This window comes from Rhinopithecus roxellana, chromosome 13, assembly GCF_007565055.1.
Source record: "Rhinopithecus roxellana isolate Shanxi Qingling chromosome 13, ASM756505v1, whole genome shotgun sequence".
Taxonomy (NCBI): Eukaryota; Metazoa; Chordata; class Mammalia; order Primates; family Cercopithecidae; genus Rhinopithecus; species Rhinopithecus roxellana.
Window position 1 is genome coordinate 104624728 of NC_044561.1, and position 26105 is coordinate 104650832.

At 44.5% G+C, this 26105-nt stretch overlaps 1 protein-coding gene across 5 annotated transcripts in view; it reads left to right on the forward strand.

The window, feature by feature from the left end:
• KIF3B (kinesin family member 3B) overlaps nucleotides 1–24024 on the forward strand; it is a 59557-nt gene extending 35533 nt beyond the window's left edge. For 3 of the 5 annotated variants that reach the window (XM_030915110.1, XM_030915111.1, XM_030915112.1), the window contains exons 3-9: nucleotides 4845–4946; nucleotides 5157–5279; nucleotides 5386–5504; nucleotides 15764–15877; nucleotides 16539–16644; nucleotides 19178–19356; nucleotides 20257–21818. In XM_030915110.1, the coding sequence (XP_030770970.1) occupies nucleotides 4845–4946; nucleotides 5157–5279; nucleotides 5386–5504; nucleotides 15764–15877; nucleotides 16539–16644; nucleotides 19178–19356; nucleotides 20257–20353 (840 nt within the window). In that variant the 3' untranslated portion in view covers nucleotides 20354–21818. Of the gene's footprint in view, nucleotides 1–4844; nucleotides 4947–5156; nucleotides 5280–5385; nucleotides 5505–15763; nucleotides 15878–16538; nucleotides 16645–19177; nucleotides 19357–20256 lie in introns of all 5 variants that reach the window. The other 2 variants (XR_004052711.1, XM_010352768.2) reach the window with 2 other exon arrangements.
• The last annotated feature ends 2081 nt before the right edge of the window (nucleotides 24025–26105 follow it).

Here is a 26105-nt window from a genome sequence, read left to right on the forward strand (position 1 = left end):
GTGGCCCAATCACTGCAGCCTTGACCTACTAAGCTCAAAGGATCCTCCCACCTCAGCCTCCCAAGTAGCTAGGACTACAGGCCAGCAACTTTGCCTGGCTAAATTTTTAAAATTTTTTTGTAGAGACACGGTCTGCCTATGTTGTTCAGGCTGGTCTCAAACTGCTGGGCTCAAATGATTCTCCCACCTCGCCCTCCCAAAGTACTGGGATTACAGGCATGAGCCACCGCACCCAGCTGATACCCGTATCTTTAGTAGCTCCTTATGTTCCCCTCCCCCACAGATAGCCATCATCCTGAATTCTATGTTTATTGTTTCCCTGCTTTTCCTTATAGTTTTGTCTTGTATATATATCTCTCTCTAAAGAAAACATGGTTTCATTTCATAGAATTTTTTACTTTTATATAAATGGAATCCCAGTCATGCCATTTGCTTTTATTTTTGCAACATTATGTTCATGAGATTTATCCATGTTGATGCCTGAAGCTGTGGTTCACTCATTATTACTGTTCCAAGTATTCCATGGTATTCCATTCTCCTGACGTGTGGGTTGTTTCCAGTTTCTGCTGTGAATGCTTTTGTGCTTGGTTTCAGGAGAATGGACGTGCAAGATTGTCTTGTTTGGCACTGTTAGGTCTTACGGTATTTGCAGCTTCAACTTCTCTAGACAAGGACAAGTTGTTTTCTAAAGTGGTTGTGCAGATTGAAGCATCTAGCAGCAGGGTATGAGTTCTGGATGCCCCTCATCCTTACCAGCACTTGTGATGATCAGACTAATGTTTGGATATAGTATAGCCTCTCGGTACAGTTTCAGTATGTAGTACCCTGATTACACAAGATATGGAACACTTCCATCACCCCCAAAATGTCCTCATGCTACTTTCTTATAGTCAGCCTCCTCTCCCAACCCCTATGTGCTAATATATTTCCTTACATCCACTCCATTTTCCACCCAATGGCTAGTTAGCATTCTGGAGTGCTGAGGCTCCCATTGTTTTGAGCCTTCTTTCTGGTGGCAATTCACTATGCCTACAGTTGCCTGGACTCTGAGCTTCCACTGGGTTTTAATGGCAGAGGACAGTGCAAAGGTAGACTTGGAAGTCTGAGGATGGGCACTGGCTAACCGCAAGCCAGATTTCCTTGGAAATGTTCAGTTCTGTTTTACTGAATTCATGCAAACTTTGATTTCTATCCTAGAATGTCTCCATGTTTACAAATTTTAAAATTAGAAGTTCTCTTTGCCTCCCCCCTACCCCCACTGTATGAAGCTGTACTTTTTTTTTTTTTAAATCAGTGGCTTCATAGTAGCCCTTTCACAGAGCTGGGTGCTATTTTACCTCAGAGGCAGGGTTCTTAAAACCTTGAAAGTCCCTTCTAGGACTTTTAAGACCTGATGTGAAAATGGAGTCGTATACAATACACTTAGGAGGTAACTTTGTTCCAGGGAGGGGTTCTGAGATGCCATTATGTCAAAGCACTTCATGCCTTCTCACTGCTGCACGGTAAGTGTGACTGGCTGTGCCCATATTTTGTTTCGTTTTGTTTTGTTTTGAGATAGGGTCTCACTCTGTCCCCCAGGTTGGAGTGCAGTGGCGCAATCTTGGCTCACTGCAGCCTTGACCTCCTAGGCTCAAGCAATCTTCCCACCTCAGCCTCCGAGTATCTGGGAGTACAGGCGCACACCACCATGCCCAGCTAATTTTGTGTATTTTTTGTACAGACGAGGTCTCACTATGTTGCCCAGGCTGGTCTTGAACTCCTAGACTCAAGCAGTCCTCCCACCTTAGTCTTCCAAAGTGTCAGGATTACAGACGTGAGCCACTGCACCCGTATGTCCGGCCTGGGTATGCCCATATTTAACTTGCATACTGTCTTTTAGGATCAGATCTGTTATTCAAGGCCAGGAGCACCTAGATTCTCTAAATAACGCCTCAGAAAAAGTTGAACTCTCAGAGTCTGAGTGTGCAAGATACAGCATCAACTCAAGGTCACTACATCTCTTAGACATTTTGACTATGGAGAATGACATTACTTCCATCTTTCTCAATCCCTGGATGCTGTGAAATCATAAAAAAAGGTTAGAGGCTGGGTGCGGTGGCTCACGCCTGTAATCCCAGCACTTTGGGAGGCCAAGGCAGGTGGATCACTTGAGGTCAGGAGTTCAAGGCCAGCCTGGCCAACATGGTGAAGCCTCATCTCTACTAAGAATACAAAAATTAGCTGGGCGTGGTGGCATGCACCTGTAGTTCCGGCTACTTGGGAGGCTGAGGCACAAGAATTGCTTGAACCTGGGAGGTGGAGGTTTCTGTGAGCCAAGATCATGCCAGTGCACTCTGGCCTGGGCGACAGAGCGAGACTCCATCTCCAAAAAAAAAAAAAAAGAATGTTAGAGCAGTTAGGTATTGTTAGGTATGTATGTGGAGCTTAGCAATCTAGTCCAGCCCCTTCATTCGAGAGATGAGGAAACAGGCTCAGAGGACTCACTGAAAGATGTCAGCAGAGCTCCAGTGAGGTTTATAAGTTTCTTAAAGAAAAGTTGTGCAGTTTTGGAGTCCCATGCTTTTCAGGTCCAAATCATTCTCATGGCGTCAGCCCCTGTCAAAATGCTGAAGGCTCCCAATCTGTGTATCTAGCCTAGCACTGTCTCCTGCCGTCCAGGCCTAATAACCTTCTGCCCACTGGGATGCTCACAGCCACTCAGAGCCTGCTCTTGCCTGCCTTATCTCAGGGAAGCCAGACCCCTGGGAGTTATCCTTGCCAGCTGTCCCTCCCTCTCACTTACAGCCAGGTAGTCCCAAAGCCTCTGGATCCTGCCTCATCAGGGTCTCTTGGACTCATCTACTCTGCCCTCCCCAACTGGGGAGGAGGCCTAGCCCAGGCCTAGACCCCTGCAATGGCTGCCTGTCCTGTCTCCCTCCATCCTGCCAGCCCTTTGCCATTCTTCCCGTTGCAGGGGAGTAATGTTTCTAAAACACACATCTGATTGTGTAGCCTCATGCTCAAAGAATATGTCAGTGGTTCCCTGAACTTCTCAGGATCAAGAAGTTTAGTCTCCTTGACAGGGATTTAGGTCAACTTCATCACTTCCTACCTTCCCCTCACAAAACAAAAGCTTTTTTTTCTTAACTAATTCCTATTGTTTCACTTCAGCTCTCTGTGTAGCTGGCCCTGTAGACAGAAAGCTTTCTCTGACTCCCTCTAAAAGTCTGAATTCTCTGACTGGGTGCTGTGCTCACGCCCATAATCCCAGCAGTTTGAGAGGCCAAGGCAGAGGATTGCTTGAGGCCAGGAGTTCAAGACCAGCCCAGACAACATAGCAAGACCTCATCTCTACAATCTGTCAGCCAAGTGTGGTGGTGTACACCTGTAGTCCCAGCTGCTTGGGAGGCTGAGGTGGGAGCATCACTTGAACTAAGGAGGTCAAGGCTACAGTGAGCTGTGATCGTGCCATTGCACTCCAGCTTGGGTGACAGAACTAGACCCTGTCTTTAAAAAATTTTTTAAAGGCCGGGCGCGGTGGCTCAAGCCTGTAATCCCAGCACTTTGGGAGGCCGAGACGGGCGGATCACGAGGTCAGGAGATCAAGACCATCCTGGCTAACACGGTGAAACCCCGTCTCTACTAAAAATACAAAAAACTAGCCGGGTGAGGTGGCGGGCGCCTGTAGTCCCAGCTACTCGGGAGGCTGAGGCAGGAGAATGGCATGAACCTGGGAGGCGGAGCTTGCAGTGAGCTGAGATCCGGCCACTGCACTCCAGCCTGGGCGACAGAGCGAGACCCTGTCTCGAGAAAAAACAAAAAACACCTAAGCCGCAGAGAATAGTTCACCATCTTTAACAGGTATTCAAAACATAAGCTTGAGAATGATTGACGTGCAGGTGGATATGATAAAAGTGCAAGACTTTGAAGGCTTTTTCTGATATGCTGAAAATGAAAAAGGAAATCCAGACTTTAAAATTCATATGCATATTCTTCTTAAGTTTAAATTTTGGCCCTGCCACCTGTGATTAAGATTAACAGTATATTGGGAGGCCGAGGTGGGTGTATCACGAGATCAGGAGATTGAGACCATCCTGGCTAACACGGCGAAACCTCGTCTCTACTAAAAATACAAAACATTAGCCAGACATGGTGGCATCCACCTCTAATCCCAGCTACTTGGGAGGCTGAGGCAGTGGAATTGCTTGAACCCAGGAGGCAGAGGTTGCAGTGAGCTGAGATCACGCCATTGCACTCCAGCTGGGGCGGCAGAGAGAGACTCCGTTTTTTTGTTTGTGTGTGTTTTTTTTTTAAATGATTAACAGTAGAACGAGTAAACTTTTCATAATAGAAATAAATACATATCTAGATCAAAAAAAAATTTTTTTTAAATCCCCACAAAGTCTGAATTCTATCCCATCAATGTGTGTCTCCCATTAATTACTGTGTCCTTTCCTCATGATGGCGTCTGGCGCCATATGGTTAAAGCTGGCTTGCTTGTCTGTTTTCCTCAGTGGACTCTGAGCTTTGTGATTCACATTCACATTGCATCCCCAGGACCTAACATAAAGGAGCTGCTTAGTATGTTCTAAGTGGGGTTAATACTTTGTAGAAACAAGCAAAAAAATTTTTTTTTGTTAAAGCTAAAATTCATGTGTCTGGAGAAACTGTATTTTCAGTGTTACCAAGAAGCCTCTAGTGAAGCTGCCCCAGTCCCTCACCAGCTGAGCACAGTGTATTTTTTCCCAGAGTTTGTCCCTTTTGGCTCAGTCCTGAGCTCTTTATCTTTCATAGGCGCCCCTGTGAGGAATTATGTTCTGAGGGAAACCATTCATGAGATGGATTCTACTTTGTTTCTCACTCAGGCCATGGAGAGTAAGTTGCTTGTTGGAGGAAAAAATATAGTAGATCATACGAATGAACAGCAGAAAATCCTGGAGCAGAAACGACAGGAAATTGCAGAGCAGGTAACTTTTCATTCTTTTTCAGGGAGAATGGGTGGGGGTAAGGTGTGTTTATGCTGCAGAACAAACATCTCTCATATTCGACTCTCTTCAAAGAGAATAAGAGCAAGGTGTGTCCGCCTCATCCTAGCTGGAGACTCTGATCCTAGCTTGGGGAATTCAGCATAGACACAGTCTCTAGGGCAAACTGATGAATTTTGTCATGTTGCTCAGAAACGTCGAGAAAGAGAAATCCAGCAACAGATGGAAAGTCGAGATGAAGAGACCTTGGAACTTAAAGAGACATACAGCTCATTGCAGCAAGAGGTGGACATCAAGACCAAAAAACTCAAAAAGGTATGAAAGGAATGAGGCCAGATGGAGGTGCCTTGAGACTTGGGGAAAGGGAGAACTCTACCCTTTGTACAGACACCCTCCTCACCTGCCTCTCCCCTCATTCCAGCTCTTCTCCAAGCTTCAGGCAGTGAAGGCTGAGATCCACGACCTCCAAGAAGAACACATCAAGGAGCGCCAAGAGCTAGAGCAGACTCAGAATGAGCTCACCAGGGAACTGAAACTCAAGTAAGTGCCAGGTCTTCCATAGTGCCCCCAAGCCACTTGCTGAGTCATTGGTCTTGTTTGTTTAGTTAGAAACAGCCTTGGCTGGGCGTGGTGCCCCATGCCTGTAATCCCAGCATTTTGGGAAGCAGAGGCAGGCAGATCACCTGATGTCAGGAGTTCAAGACCAGCCTGGCCAACATAGTGAAACCCTGTCTCTATTAAGAAATACAAAAATTAGCCGGGCATGGTGGTGCATGCCTGTAGTCCCAGCTACTAGGGAGGCTGAGACAGGAGAATCGCTTGAACCTGGGAAGTGGAGATTGCAGTGAGCTGTTGTAGTGCACTGCACTCCAGCCTGGGCGCCAGAGTGAGACTCCGTCTCCAAAAAAAAAACAGCCCTGAGGAAAAGGGTCCTTCTGCAGCTCATCTCCTGCTACCCCATCTTCTGTTCATTCCTGAGAAAGTCACTTTCCATCCCTGGATCCCATCTGTTAACTGACTTCACCGGGTAATCTCTAAGTTCCCTTCTAACCCTACCTTCTTGAAGCTTTTAAAGATTCTGGTCTTACATCTGTCTGATGATAAGAGGGAATATTTTATTAACTTGACTTTTTATTGTGACAGTTTTCTGAATGGTATAATGAATACCCAAGTACCCATCACCCAGATTCAAGGATTAGCAAGCTTTTGCCATCTGTCTTTCACAAAAATATTTTAAAGCAAATCTTACCTCATGTTATCTCACGCCTACATACTTATATATATATGATCACAGTGTTTTTTTTTTTTTTTTTTTGAGACAAGGTCTTGCTCTGTCACCCAGGCTGGAGTGCAGTGGCACGATCACAGTTCATGGCAGCCTGTAACTCGTGGGCTCAAACAATCCTCCCACCTTAGCCTCCCGGATAGCTGGGACTACAGGTGTGTGCCACTATGCCCAACTAATTTTTTTAAAAAATTTATAGAGATAGGGTCTCTCTATGTTGCCTAAGCTGATCTCAAACTCCTAGGCTTAAGCAATCCTCCTGTTTCAGCCTCCCAAAGTACTGGGATTATAGGTGTGAGCCACCACTCCCAGCCCACAATACTGTTTTTAAAAAAGCTTAATTGAGACATACTTCACATACCATACAATTCATGTATTTAAAGTGTACAAATCAGGTGGGGCACGGTGGCTCATGCCTGTAATCCCAGCATTTGGGAGGCCGAGGCAGGTAGATCACCTGAGGCCAGGAGTTCAAGACCAGCCTGGCCAACATGGTGAAACACCGTCTCTACTAAAAATCTAAAAATCAGCTGGGTGTGGTGGTGTGCACCTGTAATCCTAGCTACTCAGGAGATTGAGGCAGGAGAATCGCTTGAACCTGGGAGGCAGAAGTTGCAGTGAGCTGAGATCACACCACTTTACTCACGCCTGGCAACAGAGCGAGATTCTTGTCTTTAAAAAAAAAAAAAAAAACTAAAAAATTAAAAAATGATAAAGTGTACAAATGAGCATTTTTTAGAAAAACATATATACGCATAGGGCTGTAAAACCACCACTACAATCTAATTTTAGAACATTGTTATCACTCTCCTCTAAAAGAAACTCTATCAATTAGATTATTATTACCCCCTTTCCCAACCCGAAGTAATCACTAATCTGCTTCCTGTCTCTATGGCTTTGCCTATTCTGGCCATCTCATATAAATGGAATCACACACTGTGTGGCCTTTTGTGCCTGGCTTCTTTTGCTTAGCATGATGCTTTCAAGGATCATCCATGCTGTAGCATGGATCAACAGATATCTGATAGTCCCAACATCAATTGTTCTTTATTATGACTGAATAATATTGAACTGTATGAATAGACCACATATTTATTTTTCAGTTTATATACATTCAGATTATTTCTAGTCTTTGACTATTATGGATAATACTTCTATAAGCATTCATGTATAAGGTTTTGTGTGGATGTGTGTTTTCATTTCTCTGGGATATATTCATAGGAGTGGAATTGCTGGGTCGTATGGTAACTCAGTGTTTAACTTCTTGAGAGAATGCCAAACTGTTTTCCACAGTGACTGCACTATTTTACATTTCTACCACCAATTTCTCCACCTTTTTTTTTTTTCTTCTTTGAGGCAGTCTCGTTCTGTCGCCCAAGCTGGGGTGCAGTGGTGCGATCTCAGCACACTGCAACCTCTACCTCCTGGACTCAAGCGATCCTCCCACCTCAATCTCTGGAATAGCTGGGACTATAGGGGCATGCCACCCCACCTGGCTAATTTTTATGTTTTTTGTAGAGATGGGGTTTCACCATGTTGCCCAGGCTGGTCTCAAACTCTTGGGCTCAAGCCGTCTGCCTGACTCAGCCTCCCAAAGTGCTGGGATTACAAGTATGAGCCACCATGCCCGGCTTCTCCACCTCCTTGTCGACACTTACTATTGCCTGTCTTTTTTGTCATAGACATCCTAATGGATGTGAAGTGGTACTTCATTATGGTTTTGATTTGTGCAATTCTCTGATGACTAATGATGTTGAACATCCTTTCACGTGCTTGTTGGTCATTTGTATGTGTTTGGAGAAATATCTATACAAATCCTTTGCCCATTTGAAATGGGGTTGTTTTTTATTTTATTTTATTTTATTTTGAGATAGAGTCTCGTTCTGTCGTCCAGGCTAGAGTGCAGTGGTGCAAACTTGTTGCAACCTCTGCCTTCTGGGTTCAAGTGATTCTCGTGCCTCAGCCTCCCGAACAGCTGGGATTACAGGCACTCGCCACCGTGCGAAGCTGATTTTTGTATTTTTAGTAGAGATGGGGTGTCATTATGTTGCCCAGACTGGTCTTGAACTCCTGACCTCAGGTGATCCACCCGCCTTGGCATCCCGAAGTACTTGGATTATAGGCATAAGCCACCACTCCCAGCCAAGAATTAAGTTTTAAGACTTGTTTTTGAGACAGAATCTGGGTCTGTCACCCAGGCTGGAGTGCAATGGCGTGATCTTAGCTCACTGCAGCCTCCGCCTCCCAGGTTCAAATGATTCTCCTGCCTCAGCCTCCCGAATAGCTGGGACTATAGGCGTGTGCCACCATGCCCAGCTAATTTTTGTATTTTTAGTAGAGACGGGGGTTTCACCAATTTGGCCAGGCTGGTCTCGAACTCCTGACCTCAGGTGATCCACCCGCCTCGGCCTCCCAAAGTGCTGGGATTACAGGCATGAGCCGTTGTGTCCGGCTGAGTTTTAAGAGTTCTTTATATTAATATATTATGAATACCACTCCCTCACCAGATTCATGATTTGAAGATAGTTTCTGTTTTTCTGAGTTGTTTTTAAACTTTCTTGATGGTATTACTTATAGCACAAAAGATTTCCATTGTGATATAGCCCAATTTGATTGTATTTTCTTTTGTTTATTGTACTTTTGGTATTGTATCTAGATTTGCCTTTTCTGGACCTTTCATATAAGTTTATAAATGAAATAATGTTGGAATAATGTGGCCTTTTGTGACTGCTTTCTTCGTGTGTGTGTGTTTTGTTGTTTTTTTTTTGTTTTGATTTGTTTTTAAATGATAAGGCCTTCCTCTGTCAACCAGACTGAAGTGCAGTGGTGCCATCATAGCTCACAGCCTTGACCTCTTGGGTTCAAGTGATCTTCCTGTTTGAGCCTCCTGAGTAGCTAGGACTTCAGTTGCATGCTAGCACACCTGGCTAATTTTTAAAAATGTTTTCATGAGGATGGGTCTTGCTTTGTTGCCAAGGCTAGTATAATGTTTTCAGCAGTCTTCCATGTTGTAGCATGTATTAATACTTTATTCATTTTTTTATGGCCAAATAATATTCTATTGCATAAATATACCACATTTTATTTATCCCATTCATTATTGGATGGACATTTGGGTTATTTCTACTTTTGGGTGTTATGAATAATGTTGCTATGAACATTCATATTAAAGTTTTTTTGTGGACATATGTTTCATTCTCTTAGATCCTCTAAGAGGCTTATAGTTTTAGGTCTTACATTTAGGTCTGTGATCCATTTGAGTTAATTTCTGTGTATGGTGTGAGGTAGGGTTTCCAGTGCGGTGTTTTGGATGCAGATATCTAGTTGTTCCAGTACCATTTGTTGAAAGGGCTCTTTCCTCATTTCATTTTCTTGGCATACTTATTGAAAGTCAGGGCCGGGCGTGGTGGCTCATGCCTGTAATCCCAGTATTTGGGAGGCTGAGGTGGGCAGATCACCTGAGGTCAAGAGTTCAAGATCACCCTGGCCAATATGGTGAAAGCCTGTCTCTACTAGAAATATAAAAATTAGCCAGGCGTGATGGCGCACCCCTGTAGTCCCAGCTACTTGGGAGGCTGAGGCAGAAGAATTGCTCAAACCTGGGAGGTGGAGGTTGCAGTGAGCTGAGATCGCGCCACTGCACTCCAGCCTGGGCCACAGAGCGAGACTCTGTCTCAAAAAAAAAAGAAATGAAGTCAGTTGACCATAATTAAGCATTTATTTCTGGACTTTTAATACTGTTCCTTTGGTCTATATATCTATCCTCATGCTAGTACCATTCTGTCTAAATTACTGTAGCTTTGTAGTTAAGTTTTGAAATCAGTAAGTGTGAGTCCTCCAACCTTGTTCTTTTTCAAGAATGTTTTGGCTGTTCAGGGTCCCTTGCATTTCCATATTCAGGCATACTTTATTTTATTGCACTCTGCTTTGTTATAATTCACAGATACTACATTTTCTACAAATTGAAGGTTTGTGGAAACCCTGCATAGAGCAAGTCTGTTGGCACCATTTTTTCAACAGCATATGCTCACTTCATGTCTCTGTGTAAGCATTTATTAGCAATAAAGTATTTTTAAAGTCTGTACTTTTTTTAGACAAAATGGTATTATACATTTAATAGACTATAGTATAGTGTAAGCGTAACTTTTATATGCACTGGGAAACCAAAAACTTGTGTTACTTGCTTTATTGTGATACTTACTTTATTACAATAGTCTGGAACCAAACCCACAATATCCATGAGGTATGCCTCTACATTTTAAAGTCAGCTTGTCAATTTCTGCAAACAAAGCCAACTGGGATTTTGATATTGATCGTATTGAATCTGTAGATCAATTTGGGCAATATTATCATCTTAACAGTATTAAGTATTCAGATCCATGAACATGAGATATATTTCCATTTATTTATTATTTCTTTAATTTTTCTCAAGAATGTTTTGTAGTTTTCAGTGTATAAGTCTTGCACTTTTGTTAAATTTATACCTAAGGGTTTTTTGGGTGCTATTGTATATGACATTGTTTTCTTAATTTTATTTTTGGAATATTAATTACTAGTGTATAAAAATGTCGGCTGGGCATGGTTGCTCACATCTGTAATCTCATCACTTTGGGAGGCCAAGGTGGACGGATCACCTGAAGTCAGGAGTTCGAGACCAGCTTGGCCAACATGGTGAAACCCTGTCTCTACAAAAATACAGAAATCAGCCAGGCGTGGTGGCGGATGCCTATAATCCCAGCTACTCGGGAGGTTGAGGCAAGAGAATCGCTTGAACCCTGGAGGCAGAGAATGCAGTGAGCCGAGATTGTGCGATTGCACTCCAGCCTGGGTGACAGAGCAATAATCTGTCTCAAAAAAAAAAAAATTATATGTGTATATATAATTGATTTTTGTCTACACAATGATATTTTTACACCTAAAAAAATTAAGTTTCTTAGTATTTTCTAGTACCCAATCCACATTCAGATTTTCTTGGTTTGCTCATATTAGGAGCTACATATTAGGACTACATGTTACATTTGGTTATTAAGTCTCTTAGACTTCTTTTAATCTGAGGCAATTCTTTTTATTTTTTATTTTATGTATGTATGTATGTATGTATATATTTATTTATTTATTTGAGACAGAGTCTCACTCTGTCGCCAGGCTGGAGTGCAGTGGTGCAGTCTCAGCTCACTACAAACTCCGCCTCCCGGGTTCATGTGATTCTCCTGCCTCAGCCTCCCAAGTAGCTGGGACTACAGGTACATGCCACCATGCCCAGCTAATTTTTGTAGTTTTAGTAGAGACGGGGTTTCACCATGTTGGCCAGGATTGTCTCAACCTCGTCATCTGCCCACCTCAGCCTCCCAAGATGCTGGAATTACAGGCTTGAGCCACCACACCCAGCCAATTCTTTTTATTTTAAAAAATATTTTTCAGTCGAGCATGGTGGCTCATACCTGTAATCTCAGCACTTTGAGAGGCTGAGGCGGGTGGATCATGAGGTCAGGAGTTCAAGACCAGACTGGCCAAGATGGTGAATTCCCCATCTCTACTGAAAATACAAAAATTAGCCAGGTGTGGTGGCGGGCAACTGTAATCTTAGCTACTCGGGAGGCTGAGGCAGGAAAATCACTTGAACCTGGAAGGCGGAGGTTGCAGTGAGCCAAGATTGCACCACTGCACTCCCGCTGGGGCACAAGTATACACACACACACACACACACACACACACATTTTTCATAGTTGACTTGTTGAAAAGACTGAGTCGGATAGCCTTAGAAATATCCCACGTTGTAGGTGGGAGTGGTGCCTTGTGCCTGTAGTTCCAGCTACTTGGGAAGCTGAGGCAGGAGGATTGCTTGAGCCCAGGAGTTCAAGGCTGCAGTGAGCCAAGATTATGCCACTGCACTCCAGCCTAGGTGACCGAGTGAGACACCAACTCAAAAGGAAAAAAAAGAAAGAAAAATATACCACATTCTGGATTTGTTGGTCTTCTTCTTCACGGTGTCAATTAACTTGCATCTCTATCCCCTTTATTTCGCTTTAACTGAAAACTGTCTCTGAAGCATGGGTTCCCAACCTTGGCTACAAACTGAGAAGTTTTAAAAGTTAGTGATGTCTGAGCCTCACCTCAGAGATTCTGATTTAATTGGCCTAGGGCAGTAGTCCTTAAACTTTAGCAGGCATCAGAATTACCTGAAGGGATTGTTAAACACAGATTGATGGGTGTCACACCCAGAGTCTGATTCAGCAAGGCTGCGGCAGGGCCTGAGAATTTTCATTTCTAATAGTTTCCAGGTATTGCTTCTGCTGGTTTGGTGAATGCACTTTGAGAACTCTTGGTCTCTCATGAGGTCTGGGCAAGATATTTTTCAAAACTCTGGAGGTAATACTAATGTGCAGCCTGGCCTGAGAAATGTGGAGCTAATGATTTCAGCCAACAGATGATCTTTGTCTGGATCTATTATTTCATTAGTGGGATTACAAAATGACCATGCCTGGCCAAAGAAGAACTTTTCAAAGGGATTCTTTTTTTTTTTTTTTTTTTTTTGAGACAGAGTCTCGCTCTGTCGCCCAGGCTGGAGTGCTGTGGCCGGATCTCAGCTCACTGCAAGCTCCACTTCCCGTGTTTACGCCATTCTCCTGCCTCAGCGTCCCGAGTCACTGGGACTATAGGCGGTCGCCACCTCGCCCGGCTAGTTTTTTGTATTTTTTTAGTAGAGACGGGGTTTCACCATGTTAGTCAGGATGGTCTCGATCTCCTGACCTCGTGATCCGCCCGTCTCGGCCTCCCAAAGTGCTGGGATTACAGGCTTGAGCCACCTCGCCCGGCCCAAAGGGATTCTTTTAATGACCAAATTTTAAATTGGGAAAAGAGCCCTTAAAATTAAATGTTTGCGCAGGGCGCGGTGGCTCAAGCCTGTAATCCCAGCACTTTGGGAGGCCGAGACAGGCGGATCACGAGGTCAGGAGATCGAGACCATCCTGGCTAACACGGTGAAACCCCGTCTCTACTAAAAATACAAAAAATTAGCGGTGCGAGGTGGCGGGCGCCTGTAGTCCCAGCTACTCGGGAGGCTGAGGCAGGAGAATGGCGTAAACCCGGGAGACGGAGCTTGCAGTAAGCTGAGATCCGGCCACTGCACTCCAGCCTGGGCGACAGAGTGAGACTCTTGTCTCAAAAAAAAAAAAAAAAATTAAATGTGGGCAAGGTGCGGTGGCGCACACCTTTAATCCCAGCACTTTTGGAGGCTGAGGTGGGCCACTTGCCTGAGCTCGGGAGTTCACGACCAACCTGGCAACATAGTGAAACCCTATCACTACTAAAATACAAAAAAATTAGCTGGGCATGGTGGCATGTGCCTATAGTCTCAGCTACTCCAGGGGCTGAGGTACGAGAATCACTTGAACCTGGGAGACAAAGGTTGCAGTGAACTGAGATTGTGCCACTTTACTCCAGCCTGGGTGACAGAGCGAGACTCTGTCTCCAAAAAAATTAATTAATTAAATGTGTGTGTTGGTCAGTCCTCTTTGTAGGTATGTACGTCTAGAAAACGATCAGGACAAAATATACCAAAATAATAATAGTAGTTATCTCTGGATAGTGAAATTGTGGGTGATTATGTTTTTTACATTTTCTTTTTGTTGTTTTTTGAGACAGAGTATTGCTATCTTGCCCAGGTTGGAGTGCAGTGGCGCAATCTTGGCTCAGTGAAACCTCTGCCTCCCAGGTTCAAGTGCATTTCATGCCTCAGCCTCCCAAGTAGCTGGGATTACAGGTGCAGGTCAACCCCACATGGCTAATTTTTATATTTTTAGTAGAGACAGGGTTTCACCATGTTTATCAGGCTGGTCTCAAACTCCTGACCTCAGGTGATCCACCTGCCTCAGCCTCCCAAAGCACTGGGATTACAGGTGTAAGCCACTGGGCCCAACCTGTTTTTTACATTTTCTAATGAGTAAATAGGATCATTATAACCAGAAGAAAGCCAAATATGCATTATAAAAAATAGTTTCTGAAATGTCAAAATAAAGAGAAAATTTTAGCTCCCCAAAATATTGTTTTTTCTAAGGAGTCTATTTTCATTATTATCTCTTTTTTTTTTTTTTTTTGAGACAGAGTTTTGCTCTTTGGCCCAGGCTCACTTGGCGCTCTTTGGCATGATCTCGGCTCACTGCAACTTCTGCCCCCCGGATTCAAGCAATTCTCCTGCCTCAGCCTCCTGAGTAGCTGGGATTATAGGTACCCGCCACCACGCCCAGCTAAGTTTTATATTTTTAGTAGAGACGGGGTTTTGCCATGTTGGCCAGGCTGGTCTCGAACTCCTGACCTCAGGCAATCCACTGCCTTGGCCTCCCAAAGTGCTAGGATTACAGGCGTGAGCCACTGTGCCCGGCCTATATCTCTTTTTATATCTTTTTTTTTTTTTTTTTTTTTTTTTTTGAGACGGAGTCTCGCTCTGTCACCCAGGCTGGAGTGCAGTGGCCAGATCTCAGCTCACTGCAAGCTCCGCCTCCCAGGTTCACGCCATTCTCCTGCCTCAGCCTCCCGAGTAGCTGGGACTACAGGCGCCGCCACCTCGCCCGGCTAGTTTTTTGTATTTTTAGTAGAGACGGGGTTTCACTGTGTTAGCCAGGATGGTTTCGATCTCCTGACCTTGTGATCCGCCCGTCTCGGCCTCCCAAAGTGCTGGGATTACAGGCTTGAGCCACCGCGCCCGGCCTCTTTTTATATCTTTTGAGTAAACAGTGAGTCAGCCTGTTTCCCACAGTACCCTCTACCTCTGTGCTGTTTGCTCTGTGTCCCTTCCATGTTCATTTCCTTTTGGCATTGTTTTGTCCTGAGGCTTTAGAAGAGTAAAGGCAGAGATGTAATGGGAGACAGTCATCACCATAGAGAGACACCACTAGTGGGTTCCAGTTTCCTTGTTTGATGTGTTTCCTGGGCACTTGTCAGGCAGAGACTGTTCGTAGGAATGGTCTTCATTCTCAGTGCTCTCAGGGGCTGAAATCCACTCAGTCCTGCTTTTTATCCTGGTCAATTAGAACGGGAAATTTTCCAGCTTGGACAACAAGCCATGGAATTGGAGTAAGGCAGTTTAATTTATTCTGTTTTTGGCATTTTGGAAGTTAATGACCTTCGTTAGCACCACCAGTGGCCCGCTAAAAGATACTTCAGGTAGCAAATGTTCACTCCAGTATAGCCCAGGCATCACCTCCCTCCTGAGCCTGTTCATATCCTGCCCCTTCCCAGGCAGAAGTGACCTCTCCATATTTCTAAGACAGACCACTGTCAGTACCTATTATACCTAACAGGGCTGCACCATTACCCTTTGTTTCAGGCAGGAACCAGATGTCATTTGTATCTGTATCTCAGCTCTTTGTATGATGTTAGGCCCGTAGTACCTGCTGAGTAAATGTTTGCTGTGTGCCTTGACTCTTACCTAATTATTCACTATGCATGAGACCAGACAGCTGACACTTCATATGTATTCTGTGTCTGTTTTCACCTGCTATGTGTGCTCTTATAGGCATCTGATTATAGAAAACTTTATCCCTCTGGAAGAAAAAAGTAAAATTATGAATAGAGCCTTCTTTGATGAAGAAGAAGATCATTGGAAACTACATCCTATAACTAGACTGGAGTAAGTCACTATTAACTTTATTTTCAAGTATGAGGGGAAAAGAATGTTGGTAACAAGACCCCTCCAGTCAACAAAGGGGTTTGATAAGAACACAGTTTGGCTTGTTTAAACTCAAAACCCACTGCGTTTCTGATTTTGTAGCTGCCATAGATCCACCAGGTAAAAGTATGATGATGAGTGTGGTTTTAGGAATTAGGAGACTTTGTCACTAGTGAGTGAGTAAGTGACCTTTCCAAAGTTCCTGCATGTCTGTTTCTCCAGCCGTGAAGTGAAGTATGCTAGGTCACATGAGGGGCAATTCAGAGCTGTTGTCTTTGTGTGTCATTCTGACCCACAGTATTGAAAAGGATTCTCACTCTAAGTCTGGGTCCTGCTGGAAAGATGGGAGACACCTGGCAGGGATGCAGAGGTGGGGGGTGTTGACAGCTATGCTTTGTGAATGCCGTCTAAGAACTGGGCGATGATTAAAATTCCTTCTGGCTTAAAAGATGCATGATGCTGTGAATCAGAAAACAACTCAAGCAGAAAACAGACGCAGTTCTCGTCCCACTTATGTCAGCCCGCAGTCCAGGGAGTTGCTTGCTTCAGATTCTATCAGAGTCTTCGAGTGCTGGTTCCACAGGACTCCAGCCAGGGCTTTAACACTGCAGTTCATTTCCAGGAACCAGCAGATGATGAAGCGGCCAGTCTCAGCCGTGGGATATAAGAGACCATTGAGCCAGCACGCAAGAATGTCCATGATGATTCGTCCAGAGGCCAGATACAGGGTGAGAAGATCCTTTTGTAACAAATAATAAATAAGCCAAGCACAGTGGCTCACACCTGTAATCCCAGCAGTTTGGGAGGCCAAGGTGGACAGATTGGTGGATCCCAGGAATTTGAGACCAGCCTGGACAATGTGGTGAAACCCTAACTCTGCTAAAAATACAAAAATTAGCCAGATGTGGTGGTGTGTGCCTGTAGTCCCCGCTACTTGGGAGGCTGAGGTGGGAGGATTACCTGAACCTAGGAGGCAGAGGCTGCACTGAGCCAAGATCATGCCACTGCACTCTAGCCTGGGTGACAGAGTGAGACCCTGTCTCAAAAAATAAATAAGTAAATATATTAAAAATAATAATCAATAGGCCGGGCACAGTGGCTGACGCCTGTAATCCCAGCTCTTTGGGAGGCTGAGGTGGGAGGATTACCTGAGCCCAGGAGGCAGAGGCTGCATTGAGCCAAGATCATGCCACTGCACTCTAGCCTGGGTGACAGAGTGAGACCCTGTCTCAAAAAATAAATAAGTAAATATATTAAAAATAATAATCAATAGGCCGGGCACAGTGGCTGACGCCTGTAATCCCAGCTCTTTGGGAGGCTGAGGTGGGAGGATTACCTGAGCCCAGGAGGCAGAGGCTGCATTGAGCCAAGATCATGCCACTGCACTCTAGCCTGGGTGACAGAGTGAGACCCTGTCTCAAAAAATAAATAAGTAAATATATTAAAAATAATAACGAATAGGCCGGGCACAGTGGCTGACGCCTGTAATCGCAGCTCTTTGGGAGGCTGAGGTGGGTGGTCACTTGAGGTCAGGAGTTTGAGACCAGCCTGGCCAACGTGGTGAAACCTCATCTCTACTAAAAACACAAAAATTAGTCGGGCATGGTGGCAGGCACCTGTAATCCCAGCTACTTGGGAGGCTGAGGCAGGAGAATCACTTGAACCCAGGAGGCAGGAGGCGGAGGTTGCAGTGAGCCAAGATCGTACCACTGCACTCCAGCCTGGCTGGCAGAATGAGACCCCATCTCAAAAAAAAAAAAAAAAAAAGTCAGTACTAGAGAAAGAGTCCAAACATCCTGTCTGTCATGGCCAGTAAATATTAACAATGAGCTTCAAAATGGCTCTGTGGGAAGACTGGAGAGAACACAGATATGTAGTGACAGGAGATGGACCTGTCGTAAAGAACTTCAGGTACTTTCGTCTCACAAAATGTGTGTCAGTCATGTAGTCATTTAAAGGGACATCGAGGACTATTTTATGACCCCAAAATAGAAAAATAGAAGCTCTGCCATGAGAGACTCTACTTTTTAGTTAAATTAAATGAATTAATTTATTTATTTTGAGATGGAATCTCACTGTGTCGGCTAGGCTGGAGTGCAGTGGTGCAATCTATGCTCACTGCAACCCCCGTCTCCTGGGTTCAAGCACTTCTGGTGGTTCAGCCTCCCTAGTAGCTGGGACTACAGGCACATGCCAAAACACCCAGCCAAGTTTTGTATTTTTAGTAGAGATGGGGTTTCACCATGTTGGCCAGGCTGATCTTGAATGCCTGACCTCAGGTGATCCACCCGCCTTGGCCTCCCAAAGTGCTGGAATTATAGGCATGTGCCAGCCAACATGCCCAGCTAATTTTTGTATTTTTAGTAGAGACGGGGTTTCACCATGTTGGCCAGGCTGCTCTCGAACTCCTGACCTCAGGTGATCCTCCCAAAGTGCTGGGATTACAGGCGTGAGCCACCATGCAGGCCTTTTTTTTTTTTTTTAAGGCAGGATCTTACTGTGTCACCCAAGCTTGAGTACTGTAGCACAATCATAGCTCACTGTATCCTCAAACTCCTGGGCTCAAGTGATCCTCCTGCCTCCTGCCTTGGCCTCCCGAAGCACTGGGATGACCATGTCCAGCTGAGCACTTGCTGTGTGCTGGGCATTGTACTCAGCACTTGACTGCTTTCTCTAATGAAGCTTCCCCATCTCCTTTATGCAGTCAGTCCTGTTGCTTAAAGGTCAGGGAGTGTGGCAAGTGGCTGAACTAGGATACACAATGTATTAAGTTACAGAGTAATTTGTAGCAGAAGTATATATGTGAGTATAAAATTTGGTGTAAAATATATCGAAATGTAAACTGCTTTTTGCTGGTTGCTGGAAGCACACTCAATATTTTTTTCTTTTTGCTCATCTGTATTTTATAACTATCAATAGGGAACTTGTATTATTTTTATAGTGAAAGATTTTCACTTGAAATATTTTAAATGTTTCTGAATCTCTCTTGGCAGCCAGAGCCAAACAGAAGATTACTGTTAGTTAGCTCTTTGGGTGCCATTCTTCCCGGCTTTGAGTTCTTTAAAAGAAAGAAAGCAAAAGCAAAAAATTAGGTGGGGTTAGCATTGTAAAACTGCATCACTTCTTTTAGGCAGTCACTTTCTTGGTAGGCCCTGAATAACAAGCAGTTTGCACTTCTGTTCTTGGAGGGGCCCTCGATTGCTTGTACTGCCTGTGTCCAGTTGGAGGCTAACCTAGCTGATGATGGCTGTGCTTCTGCAGGCAGAAAACATTGTGCTGTTAGAGCTGGACATGCCTAGCCGGACCACCAGAGACTATGAGGGTCCAGCCATTGCCCCCAAGGTTCAGGCTGCATTGGATGCGGCTCTGCAGGATGAAGATGAGATACAGGTGGATGCATCATCCTTTGAAAGCACTGCAAATAAGAAATCCAAGTCCAGGTGAGTGGCTTTGTTGATGTGTGTTTAAACAGAACATGTTTGAATAAGGACAAACCAAAGCAAGAATGCTTGTTTATCATGGAATACTTTGTAGAACACACTAGAAAATGGTGCCATATTACTCCTATGTTTACTTATTTATTCTACAAATATTTATAGTTGAGACACTATGCTAGGTACACTGAATACCAGAATACCTAATGTCCCCAGTCCCTTACTGTAAGGTGAATGTGTTCTGGTGAAAGAGCAGTCAGTTCTTCAGTTCTCACGAGGTGTCCGGTAGTTCTAAGTGCTTTACAAACATTCTCTTAATGATTTCCTGTAAAAACTTATAAGGTAAATTTTGTAATCAGTCCCATTTTATAGACAGGAAAACTGAAACGTGGAAAATTTGAGAAAGTAGCGATCTCCAAGGAAACCCAGCAAGTAAGGGCCAAAGCGATAATTCAAAAATAGGTAATCCAGATCCATAACCCAGGCTCTGGGCCTCCATGCTAAGTTTATCTCACCCATTTGGTGCAAAAATAGTAATTCTGTCTTATTACATTCTGGATTAGAAGTTTTAGGAAAACAATTGGGTGCAGAACCAAAATGGAAGAAATTCTACCTGCAAACTTAATTTTTGTTACCAATCAGGAAAGGACAGTCAAGCTTTGGTTTTAAAGGGAGAACAACTGCTAAGCATTAGAATCTCTTCTCTCATATTCCACACCTCTGTTCTGAGGCCATTTTGGTCATGCCCCAAGGTTCAGGCTGTGCCAGTCTAGTGGTTTTACAGTTGAACGTATCGTCATTTTTAGGCCATTGAAGAATGGCCTGAAATGAAATGTTAATGACATCTGATGTGTCAGGGACAGAGATGGGGGACATGTAATATAAACATGTGTTTGACTTTTGCAGGCCTAAAAGTGGAAGGAAGTCGGGATCCTCCTCCTCTTCCTCAGGAACCCCTGCATCTCAGCTTTATCCACAGTCTCGGGGGCTGGTTCCAAAGTAAAGCCAGCTCCTCCTCTCCCAGGGTGGAAACAGCATTTGCCTTCTGAGAGAAGAGACTAGCAAAAAGCTGCAGAGAGGACTCGGCCCAAACTCAGAACCATTCCCCTGAGGAGAAGCGATGGCCTCTTTGCAGATCAACCAGCTTAATCTGGTCAAACGTGCTGTTCCTAATCTGGCACTCAGCCCCTCTGGGAAACATCTTTTAATTAGCATCTCAGAAATGCATGGGTAAGGTAAAGTGCGATAGTCCAAGTGGAAAGCAAGAGAATGACCAGTGACCTTGCTTCCTTCCACCTTGCCTTCTTCTCCCCCTTCCCCTGCCCTCCCTTTCTCTCCTCTCTCTTTTTCTGGCCTGTTCTTTTCATGGGGCTCCCTTCTTGTTGAACAATAGGGCAGAATCAGGAGTCCCCTTAGCAGGACCACATCTTTGGAGCCTCGGGATAAAATGACAGTGAGATTGAAAAGTGAAAAGCCTAGAACTTGACTAGGTGCCTGTTCTTGTAGGGAGAAATGAGAAATCGCATTTGAATCCAGGCCCCAGATGGGCACCATCAGCCATCTTGCCTCCATGCACCTCAGTAAGAAGTGGATCTGCCTTTGGGACCTGCCCAGTGAGGAAATCTCTTCCAGTTTCTGCTTCTGAAGGATTCAATGTTGGGAGCAATAGAAATAACATTCCCTTTGCCTCCTCGGAGTATTTAGGGAAATAGCTTCTTTAAAACCTCAAAACCGTGACCATCCTGTCGAAGACCTAAGTCTGTAAGCTGGTGCCATGTCCATACACCATATCACTTTACTCTTCATTTGTCACCATTTTTTCCCATGCACGCGTACTCTGAGCATCCTTGTGTGGGCCCATCCTCTGCCTCCAGAGCATGCTGTGCAGTGGGCCTGTTTAGTGTGAGAAAGGAGGCTTGCTCTGCCTTCTCTGATGGGCTGGAGTTGAGGGAAGGAGCTGTATAGTGGCACTTTTGAATTCCCCGTTTTGTTCCATATTGGTATAGAGAGCAGAAAAGTAGCTAGGCAGATGCAGAGATGGAGACATGAGACTCAGTGCAGTGGGTAGGGAAGACATAACAGATGGAAGCAAAGGAATCCTGCCTGCCTTCAGCAGAGAATTCACCGAATCCTAGAACTGTGGCTCCCTCCAGGCAGAGCCTAAGATGTTGGTGAAGAGTAGCTGCGTGATTGAATAGGCTCAAAGGAGAGTTCAGAATTCCCGTTTACATATTACTAGTTTGGTTTGTAAGTTTTAGTTCCTTGTATTATTGAGATTCAGAGCTTCATTTTATGTTGGTCAGTAGGTGAATATTACTCATTTTTCCCCAAGAGAAGCTCATAAGTGTGTGTGGGTGTGAGAGCACGATGGTGCCTGTGGTCTGTGAATGTGTCCATGTGTGTCTGTAAGAGAGACAGAGACCAAGAACTTGCTCAATTTTAGAAATACACTAATGTGCAGTTGTTGCCTTTTGTCTGTATTAAAGGCCCATTGAATGACTAATCCAGGCTGGAAGCACTCCCATGTGGGTGTCTGAGTCCACGAGCCAAGCCTGAGGGGACAGTATGAGTCTCCAGGTCTGCCACACTGGTGCACCTTGCTGGCACGGTGCTTCAGGAAGGTGGCGACTCAGGTGGGCCTTGAGTTATATTTTAACTCAGCTGCTCAGTTCCCAGGGCACATTTCTGGATCAGAACCCGTGGGAAATAGGAGGTACTAAGTGCAATGTCTTAGCATTCTGCAAAATGGAGATCTGTTGTCCAGCGGCTTATCTCCTTTTTAGTAACCCTTCTTTCTGAACCCAGGGCCCTTTTCAGCCTTCCCTCATCTTTTCTTGAGATCAAACCTTGCTTCTTTCTTATTTACTAAGAATTTGCCTGTTTGAATAAGAACAAAACGCTAAGGTGGGTAGCCTATGCTGGTTGTCTGCTGGTTACACGTGTCTCTCACACCACATTTCCTCAAAGCTAATCTGAATTCTGTAGGCTAAAAATATTCATGTAGCAAATCTGAGAATTGAAAACTGCAGATAACCGGCCGGGTATGGTGGCTCACGCCTGTAATCCTAGCACTTTGGGAGGCCGAGGTGGGTGGATCACCTGAGGTTAGGACTTCAAGACCAGCCTGGCCAACATGGTGAAACTCTGTCTCTACTAAAAATACAAAAATTTGCCAGGTGTGGTGGTGCATGCCTCTAGTCCTAGCTACTCGGGAGGCTGAGGCAAGAGAATCACTTGAACCTGGGAGGTGGAGGTTGCAGTGAGTCGAGATCACACCACTGCACTCCAACCTGGGCAACAGTGAGACTCTGCCTCAAAAAAAAAAAAAAGAAAGAGAAAGAAAACTGCAGATAACCCTATACGTTAATACTGGTATCTCGAGGTGACTCTTCTGACCAAGGGTGGTTAAGTGACACATAGAACTTTTCTAAGAGAAGACAGACAAGTTGACAGGCCTGTCTTGTACTCAGCTGTGTTTATGTGGTGTCTGTGGAAACAAAAGAAAAGAAGACTTAGTTGGAAATGAAGCTGTCCCTTTCCAAGCAGTCTCTGGTGCTTTTCTTCTCTAAAAATGGATCCGATAAATATTTGAATAGAGCAGATTGTAGAATGTCGTGCTGCCACCAGAAAGCTGCTGCTTTGGGTTCTGCATTGAACCAAATATGTAGAGGACCTACCAAGCCCACTGAGGGACCAGGTTTTCATGTCTCTAGTCGTACCTAGAATGTTCTGAGCCGTCTGAGGGCATTTATGCCAGAAGCAGCTAGCAAAGCCAGAAAGCAAGTCTAACAGGATCTAAGATGGCCATCAGGAGAAGGAGTTTGAGACTGTGTGTGCAGCCCCAATAGACCCCCTTTTACTCTGATCTGGAGAATGTATTTGGCTTCATATTTTAAAGTCACATGTCTCTCAGACCCCTGGATTCAGAACCCAAGGCCACAAATCATAGGCATGAAGCACTTTCTTAAGACTGACCTAACGCTGGATTATTTCCCGTCTAATGCCTGCATGCTGCTTGAATTGCTCCACCCACACCTCCATGACCAAGGGCGCCAGAGTGCTGCAGCTCGGGCGTGGGCTGCTCTCTGCTTTTCCTGTCTGACTCTGACAAGTCCTCCCTCACTGAATGTAGAATCGTTGCCAAGTTTCTGAGAAGTGTCGATTCCCTGTTAACGTAGATATCAGTTCTGCTTCACATTTCCCACTTGAGGTTGAGGCGTACTGGAGACAACACCTCAGACCATCTGAACCCCATCAGTGGACGAAAATGGGGCTGTTAATATACTCTAAAAGCCATACTAAAAATGCTCTGAGGGAACTGGCTAAGAATAGTGGGCCTGGCGATTATCACGCAAGGCTTTGTTTTGTGCTGTTCAGAAATCTGTCACCTTTCTGCCTGCCCTTGTTGCCTGAATGAAATGCTTCTGGGGTTATTTATGAAGGAGTGATCCTGGGGCCGGCAGGAAGCAGTGGGCTTTATGGCTCCTTGAAGTTATTACTGATCTCGACCTTCTCTTTGGCTACCTTTAGACAAAGAATATGCCAATCAATACTTGGGGCTCTAAGTTTTACAATTGATATTTATTTGTATCATCTCTTTGTCTAGGAATGTAAAAGTGATTCTAAACTAAGATGTGTAATAAAAATCAATCAGATTTATTGTACCTACAAAAAGGTGTCCTCATAAATGACTAAGGCTTTTGAAAATGACATGCCTGTGGCTGACATCCTGGCATTTTCAATAGACATTTTAATTGGGTGGGAGTGGGAAAATGAAGATTGAGTGGGGATGCTGGCATTACTTAATATAGCAACAAGGGGCAGGGTGTGGTGGCTTACGCCTGTAATCCCAGCACTTTGGGAGGCTGAGCCTGGTGGATCACTTGACGTCAGGAGTTGGAGACCAGCCTGGCCAACATGGTGAAACCCTGTCTGTACTAAAAATACAAAAAATGAGTGGGGCATGGTGGTGCGCGCCTGTCATCCCAGCTACTTGGGAGACTGAGGCAGGAGAATTGCTTGAGGCAGAGATTGCAGTGGGCCAAGATTGCACCACTGCACTTCAGGCTGGGTGACGGAGCAAGACTCCATCTGAAAATAAATAAATATAAATAAATAAATAATATGGCAACAAGGAAAAGATACATAAAATGAAGAAGGACAGAGTGACAGGTGCTTTTCATGTTTTTCCATGGAGGTTCCTGAGACCTGGGCAACAAGCATGAAATTTCTTTTAACTTTTGTATTTTGTTTTAAAAATTATTTTAAATTTACTTTTATATATCATACTTTAAAATATATGTGCCTTTTTTTTTTTTTTTTTTTTTCCCAGACAGAGCATCACTCTGTTGCCCAGGCTGGAGTGCAGTGGCATGATCACGGCTCTCTGCAGCCTCAGCCTCACAGGCTCAAGTGATCTTCCCACCTCAGCTGGGACTATAGGTGTGCAGCACTATGCCTGGCTAATTTTTTATTTTTTTGTAGAAATGGGGTCTCACTATGTTGCCCAGGCTGGTCTGTGCCTTTTTTAACACAAAAGTATTTTATGTTGTTTACCATCAGGAAAAGAAGATACAAAAAATGGGCCGCACATTGTCTTTTGGATTCCCATGCTCGTAGGCCTGCTGGAGTGACCCTGGGGGGGTTGTGCCCCTATGTTGAGAAGTGGGACTGGGTGGAAGGAGCACAGACCCTGGACTCCAAGTTGGGTTTGAATTCTGGTCTTGCCACCACTTAATAGCCATATGACTGGGAGGAATTTAATTGGCCTCTCTGAACTTTAGGGGCTTTGTCTATAAAGTGGAGTGGTGATCCCCACTTTGAAGGGCCATTTTGAGGATCAGCGATACATTTGAAGGAGCAAGTACAGTATGTGGATAGAGCAGCCATGAAAAAAATGTGGTTATTGCTGTGATAAGGCACTGTGTTTGGAAGATACCATGAATACTTTGTGTCCCAAGAAACTGGAAGTCAGTATTCGACATACCATCTTTAGAAAATCCTAAAGAAAAGTTGTTAACCATTTAGTAATTTGTATTGAGTACCTACTATGTGTCAAGCTATTCTAGGCACTAGATATATAGATGTAACACCAGGAACCTGCCCACATGGAACTTGCACCTTAATGGGGATGGAGGATGGGTAAATGTTAAATTAATCAAATGTGCACAAATATATGATTATGAATTGTGTCAAATATCATGAAGTTATATAATAGGTTTTTGTTTTTGTTTTTTTTTGAGATGAGGTCTCACTCTGTCACCTAGGCTGAAGTAGAGTGGCATGATCATGGCTCTCTATAGTCTCCACCTCCTGGGCTCAAGCGATCGTCCTGCCTTAGTCCCCCAAGTAACTGGGACCAAGGTGCGAACCACCACACCTGACTAATTTTTAAAAATTTTTTGTAGAGATGGGATTTTGTCATTTTGCCCAGGATGGTCTTCCCAAAGTGCTGGGATTACACACGTGAGCCACCCTATGTGGCCAATATAATAGAATATTATAAGAAGAGAGTGGAGACCTAATTTAGATGCGGTGGGTGAAGTAGGAAAGGGCTTTTTGAAGAAATGGCAGTTACGGTGAGATCTAGAGGACAGGAGTTAGCTGGGCAAGGAGGACGGAAGGGCATTTGTGAAGGGATGGGGGAACAGCGCTTGCTACGGTTTTGCAGAACAGACTCGAATTTCACAAGAAGGTATCTGCAGTCCCTTTTTACCCTCACTAGAGGGTAGCATGGAGAACTGTAGAAAACATTA